We start from the raw sequence: 6,389 nt of genomic DNA, 5'->3' as shown, positions 1-6,389 counted from the left end.
CCTCGTGTGGCCCAGGTAGGTGTTGGTAAAAGTTGATTGAACTGAGTTCCTTGAAATTGTCCTCCACTTTCCTGACTCAAGGCCTTTGTCCACAGTGTTCCACCTGGAATGCCCTTTCCCCTTGCTCATGGCCATTCTAGAGCTATGTAGCCCCAGGGTCTGGCCCACTGGCAAGGTGTTTGTCTGTATTCTTTGCATCCCTCACTAACCAAACGTACGGGAGGTAGTGGTAAATCTTTTTTGTTTGTTTCTTTTTCTTTTTCCTTTTTTGGCCACGCCACACGGCATGCGGGATCTCAGTTCCCTGACCAGGGATTGACCCCGTGCCACAGCTGTGAAAGCCTGGAATCGTATCCACTAGGCCACTAGTAAATCTTTTTAAATTTAATTTAATTTTTAAAATTAAAAAAATTTTTTTGGCTGCATTGGATCTTCGTTGCTGCGTGCTGGCTTTCTCTAGTTGTGGTGAGCAGGGTGCACAGGCTTCTCATTGCGGTGGCTTCTCTTGTTGCGGAGCACGGGCTCTAGGTGCGCGGGCTTCCGTAGTTGTGGCACACAGGCCCTAGAGTGCACGGGCTTCAGTAGTTATGGCGTGTGGGCTCAGTAGTTGTGGCTCACAGGCTCTAGAGCGCAGGCTCAGTAGTTGTGGCGCACAGGCTTAGTTGCTCCGCGGCATGTGAGACCTTCCCACATCAGGGATTGAACCCGTGTCCTCTGCATTGGCAGGCAGATTCTTAACCACTGTGCCACCAAGGAAGTCCCAGTAAATCTTTCTTTAAAGGAAAGGAGTGTCGAGAAGATTGGAGAAAGGAAGTGAGGGAGATAAGAGAGAAAGGAAGAATGGGAAGGATTCAGCATTTGTGGGCTGGCAAGGTCCATAGAGATCACTAGTGCTTTTTTTTTTTTTTTAAACTAGTGAGGAAATGGGCCCAGAGGGAAGGGATTTGCCTCCCAGCAGGTCATTGCTAGGCCATGTGAGTTCCATGAGGATCAAGGCCTATGTCTGTCAGGTCCATCGCTGAATGCCCAGTGTCCTGCACAGGCCTGGCTGGTAGACTTGTATTGAATGAAACAGGGACAAAGCCTGAAGGAGAACCCAGTCACACAGAACTCCTGGTCACACTTTCTAAGGCTCCTCATTGCCTTCAAATTGAGTTGTTACACTGGCCCCTGCCACTCTCTATCCCTTTTTTGCGGGCTTCTTTTCCTCCCAGGGGTACTTGATCTTTACATAAGTTGTCTCTGCTCCTGGAATGTTTTTTCTCCATCATTACCCGTTACTTTCTGGTGATGCTGTTGATCACCTGGCTCTGCTTGCATCTCAAGTGTAGGCTTACCTGTGGCTCAGCCTGGTCAGTTGTAGTCTCCCATCTCCTTGACAGTGGTAATTGGCCCAAGGAATGTGCATGTGATTTAAGAAGGGCCAATCGCTGGCCTTCCCAGGGATAGGTATACCGAGACTGGGAGAAAGCAGGTCTCCCTTCCTGGGATTAAAAAAATTTTTTTAATTTAGGCTGTGCCGGGTCTTAGTTGCAGCACATGGGATCTTTAGTTGCGGCACGCGGGATCTTTTAGTTGCAGCATGTGGACTCTTTAGTTGCGGCATGTGGCCTTCTTAGTTGTGGCATGTGGACTCTTAGTTGTGGCATGCATGTGGGATCTAGTTCCCTGACCAGGGATCGAACCTGGGCCCCCTGCATTGGGAGCACAGAGCCCTAACCACTGGCCCACCAGGGAATTCCCCCTTCCTGGGATTTCTAAGCTGACGCAGCCATGTTGCCATGTTCCCTGCCCAGAGGAGATAATCAGGGATGAGAGGAACAAAGCAACAGTCCTGGTGGGGTTGAATCCTTGATTCCAGCCCAATGGATGCCCTGGTTCCTATAGTTCTTCCTTTAATCACTAACATATCCTTCCCAGCAACTTGAAACAATCAATTCCTTTTTTGCTTAAGCTAACATCAGTTGCTTGCAATGGAGAGACCTTATCAATACAGAGGCCGTTTTTTTTTCTCTCTAAAATTACAAGGGCCTCCTAAGAAGGGTGAGTACTGTTTACTGGCAGGGAGGCCCTTTTTCTGCAGAGCAGCAAAATGGGTTGTTAAGCGGAATAGGACCTGCATGGAGTTTGGTGGGGATTGAAACAGCTGGATTACTTCACTTAATAGAAGAACAGAGAGTCCCGGTGGCCGGGCGGAGGTTGGGGGTGGTCTCCAGGAGGTAAGGGTGAAGGGGGAGAGGAGAGAGGGAGAGAGAAGCCAGCACTATGGCCTGAAGCCAGGGATTATTCTGGTAAAGGGGAAAGAAAGGCATGGATGGGCTTTTAAGAGCCAGGATGTTAAAGGACCGGGGCACTGAATGGTCAAGTCTAAAGTCCAAGTAGATCCTTTTTGACAGACATCCTCTCTTCTTTCAATAAGCCTCCTACATCTTGGACTGCCTGGGAGGGTAGTCGTGGAAGTCGAAAAGGGTGGCCCTTTCTGGTGACCATGGGATCTGAAGTGCTCTGGGAGGCTTAGACTTCTACTGCATGTGGATTAGAGGAGAGGTGTTGAGTCAGTCGTACTTAAATCTCAGGGGACAGGAGACTGAACCTGACCTTTGGGTTACATACATTTTTTCCAATATTAAAATAATACAGGTTCATTAAAGCAAAATTGGAAAGTGGGAAATACTCATTCAGCTTCCAGGCAGCCTTCCTGTCATGGGCCCCTCCTATGCATGGATTTTGGGGCCTCAAGTCTGAGGATGCTGGGGAGTGCACTAGCATCACCTGTCATCTGGGGGACCCCAGGCACGTTGCTTAAGGCTCAGTTCCCTCATCTGTAAAAAAGAATAAGAAATCGAAGTTTTTCAAACGACTTCTTCCCCAGTCTTCTGGCCCCACCAGTCCTAGGAGAAACCAAAGCTCAAGATGGACGGGGCAGCCCCTAACTCCTTCAACAAAGCCAGAGGTGCCCAGGGTCACAAAACAGCAGGTAGCAAAACCAAACTCCATGTTGGGAGAATTAAATGGGCCTGGTGTGGGTGGCCATTCTCGTTAAGTTCTCTGTCCACCCCCTCCAGGCCCAAGCTTCTCTGGGCCCCCAGAGTCCAGCACAGTAATGCTAATTTTACTGGAGAAGCAAGAAGAGTGTTGGGGAGACGGATGAGGGCAGAGCCTGAGCAGAAAGGTGGCCCTGAAAGGAATCATGACCAGCAAGAAATGGGGGAAGGGCTTGGTGTCCAGGGAGAAGAAAGCGGAGTCGGAAGGGCAGGCCCCTGGGTCTGGGTCCAAGTGAGGAGGCAGCAGAAGGGAAGATGCCTTTGGATGAGGCGGAGCAGCGGGCAGGCCCGATCCGACGGATAAACATACACGGCCAGCCCGGAGTGGAAAGAACAGTTTATGCTGTGCTTTATTAAAATGTGCATCGTTCTTTTATTTTAAAATGTGCATCATCGTCTCGTGCTCGGCGTGCGCGACCTCAGCGTGGTCGCCCGCGGCTGGCCTCGAACACGCCCGGCTCCCGCGGAGCTGCCGTGCGCAGGCGCACTCAGGTGGTGCGGACCCGGGGGCTCCCGCCCAAGGCCAGGTAGACGTCGATGGGCACGTGCAGCAGCGTCAGGCAGTGGCAGCCGGGGCAGCGTCGAAGCGGCCTGGGGAAAGCGGGGCGCGACAGGGGGCGCTGAGGCGGGAGCCGGCTCATCCTGTAAGGGACGCATCGGGGAGTGCACTTGGGGTCCCCGAGGTTCGGGCGTGGTTGTGAAACCTTACGTGGGGCGGGGGTGGGGCGGTCGGGTGACGGAAAGTGGGCCGGGGTGGGGAGGCGAGGAGGGGCGCCGGCCTCACCTGACCGGGTTGTGCTCCGTAGCTACCCGCTCCGGGCTGTCCTGGGACTCGAGGGGGACGGCAAGGCCAGGGGAGTCTCCGGCCTCAATGGGGAATCTCCGACCCTGCGGGGGCTCCTGGGCACTCATGTCCGGGCCCCGAGGCGCTCTGCGCGGGGAGTGGCGGTCAGGCAGCTCGCGGGCCGCCGGGCGCCCCCTCCTCGCGCCCGCCCCGTGGGCCGTCGCTTACCTGCTGGAGGCCGAGGCCGGTCCCAGTCTGGAAGTAGCTGCCCGAGACCTGGCCGCGAGAGGACGCTCCGGTCCAGGCGAAGCTGGGCAGGTGTCTGCGGCGCGTCCGGGCCCGGGCGTCGAGGGGGAGGGCTGCATTGTCACCCGGGCCGCGGCGCGCTGACCTCATAGAACCCGTTCCTCCCGCCGGGGAACCCCGCGCCGTCCCGGCACTTAGCGCGGCGCGAGCCGGTACTTGGAGGGCTCTTGCCATGGGTCGCGCAGACCCCCAGCTGCCCGATGGGGGAGCAGGAGGCTGTGTCCACGGAAAGGAGCCTGGCATCCCGGGCCGCGCGCAGACGTCCGGAGCGCCCCCCACAGGCGGGGCTGCGACTCACTACCTGGCGCGGGGGCAGAGCGCAGCGGTGACTTAACCCGTTCTGGGTTTGGTTGTGGTGGTGAAGGCAGGCAGGGGCATTGCCCATTTTGGCCAAGTGTCACACAACACCTACATCACAATTGGGCCAGTTTTAAAATGCCTGACCCTCTCCCCCTCCACCACCCGCGGCTGGTGTGTCCAGACGGATAATGTTCTAGCGCTGGGGGCGGCTGCGGATGAAAAGGAGCAGGCCAAAGGCGATGGTGGACTAGAGCTGCCTCGCAGAGGCAGCATGAGCCGAGAGGGTGATAGGAAGGAAGGAGGTGCTAGACAGCATGGAGGACTTTCTGCTCTCCAATGGGTACCAGCTGGGCAAGACCATTGGGGAAGGGACCTACTCAAAAGTCAAAGAAGCATTTTCCAAAAAACACCAAAGAAAGGTAGCGATTAAAATTATAGACAAGATGGAAGGGCCAGAAGGTGAGCTGGGGCCCCTTTGGAGGAAGCGAGGGCTGGCTGAGGTGGGTGGGTGCTTCCTCCAGTCAGAAGGATCATTCCCTCCTCCCCTTTAGTCTGGAACCAAGGAAAGCAAGAGAGACTGTGGCTCTGGGGTAGGTCAGTGGGGAACAGAGGGATGCTGGGAGTCCAGGAAAATCACACCCTCTAAAATCCAAGATTAAAGTGGCAGGAGGTGAAGGATCCTCAGAAGCAGAGCCGGAGTCCACAAGGCCTTTCCTGTTCCAGGAGGGGAACAGAGACTGGCGAGGCCATGGCCAGGGCTAGCAGAGGGCAGGAGCTGGAGCCAACGAAGGCAGAGATGGGGAAAAGACAGGGCTCATGGAAAGAACTGTGGGTCAGGAGGCAGACGTGAGAGGAGTGGGCTCATCATGCTGTGAGCAAATCAGGCCTCGTAACTGAGATTCAATAGCCTTATCTAAAAGTCCCTAATAGTCTAAAAGTCTAAAAGCACTTTGATATCTGTGGGCTCACAGGCTGCTCACAACAGTCCCTGAGGCTGACAGGGAGTAGTTCCTTTCAGTAATATATTAACTACAAAAACAATAGAGGTGAACATTCTTTGCAGTGTCCAAGCAGACAGACATTAAAGACTATGAAAGGGAACCAAGGCACACGACCCAGACATGGTGGGGAGATAGGCAGACAGAAGTTGCAAGGCAGCAGACAGGAGGGAGGAGTTAGGCCCTTCTGGACTTGATGCTCCATCTCTTTCCCTTGTTTCCGTAGAGTTTATCCAGAGATTCCTGCCTCGGGAGCTCCAGATTGTCCGTACCCTGGACCACAAGAACATCATCCGAGTGTATGAGACGCTGGAGTCTGCCGATGGGAAAATCTACCTGGTGATGGAGCTGGCTGAAGGAGGGGATGTCTTTGACTGTGTGCTGAATGGGGGACCACTGCCCGAGAGCCGGGCCAAGGCCCTCTTCCATCAGATGGTCGAGGCCATCCGCTACTGCCATGGCTGTGGTGTGGCTCACCGGGACCTCAAGTGCGAGAACGCTTTGTTGCAAGGCTTCAACCTGAAGCTGACAGACTTTGGCTTCGCCAAGGTGTTGCCCAAATCGTGCCAGGAGCTGAGCCAGACCTTCTGCGGCAGCACAGCCTATGCCGCCCCAGAGGTGCTTCAGGGTATTCCCCACGATAGCAAGAAGGGTGACGTCTGGAGCATGGGCGTGGTCCTGTACGTCATGCTCTGTGCCAGTCTACCTTTTGATGACACAGACATCCCCAAGATGCTGTGGCAGCAGCAGAAGAGGGTGTCCTTCCCCACTCATCTGGGCATCTCAGCCGAATGCCAGGACTTGCTCAAGCGGCTCCTGGAACCAGACATGATCCTCCGGCCTTCGATCGAAGAAGTTAGTTGGCATCCATGGCTAGCAAGCACTTGATAAAAGCAATGGCAAGTCCTCCCCAATAAAGTAGGGGGAGAAAGCAAACCCAAAAACCCACTTCTAAAA

The 6,389-nt window shown here is 54.7% G+C and overlaps 2 protein-coding genes across 3 annotated transcripts; one reads left to right on the top strand and one right to left on the bottom strand.

Annotated features, from left to right (window-relative positions):
* Nucleotides 1–3,293: 3,293 nt before the first annotated feature.
* FAM229A (family with sequence similarity 229 member A) lies at nucleotides 3,294–4,528 on the bottom strand. Of its 2 annotated transcripts, none has more exons than XM_081224765.1 (3): nucleotides 4,057–4,528; nucleotides 3,829–3,975; nucleotides 3,294–3,686 (listed from the first exon to the last, which is right to left on the bottom strand). In XM_081224765.1, exons 1-3 carry the CDS (start codon nucleotides 4,191–4,193, stop codon nucleotides 3,533–3,535), a joined length of 438 nt encoding a protein of 145 aa, XP_081080891.1. In that variant the 5' UTR covers nucleotides 4,194–4,528; the 3' UTR covers nucleotides 3,294–3,532. The 2 variants fall into 2 exon arrangements, with proteins under 2 accessions (XP_081080891.1, XP_081080892.1); XM_081224766.1 differs by having other exon boundaries at nucleotides 3,294–3,635.
* A 181-nt stretch (nucleotides 4,529–4,709) lies between these two features.
* TSSK3 (testis specific serine kinase 3) lies at nucleotides 4,710–6,357 on the top strand. Its single transcript, XM_081224767.1, has 2 exons — nucleotides 4,710–4,893; nucleotides 5,659–6,357. The coding sequence occupies exons 1-2, from the start codon at nucleotides 4,749–4,751 to the stop codon at nucleotides 6,318–6,320; spliced, it is 807 nt and encodes a 268-aa protein (XP_081080893.1). The 5' UTR covers nucleotides 4,710–4,748; the 3' UTR covers nucleotides 6,321–6,357.
* Nucleotides 6,358–6,389: the final 32 nt, after the last annotated feature.

Source organism: Mesoplodon bidens (genome assembly GCF_964165515.1).
Source record: "Mesoplodon bidens genome assembly, chromosome: 2".
Taxonomy (NCBI): domain Eukaryota; kingdom Metazoa; phylum Chordata; class Mammalia; order Artiodactyla; family Ziphiidae; genus Mesoplodon; species Mesoplodon bidens.
Note: the sequence above shows the minus strand (reverse complement) of the source record. Positions and strands in the feature narration are given on the sequence as shown.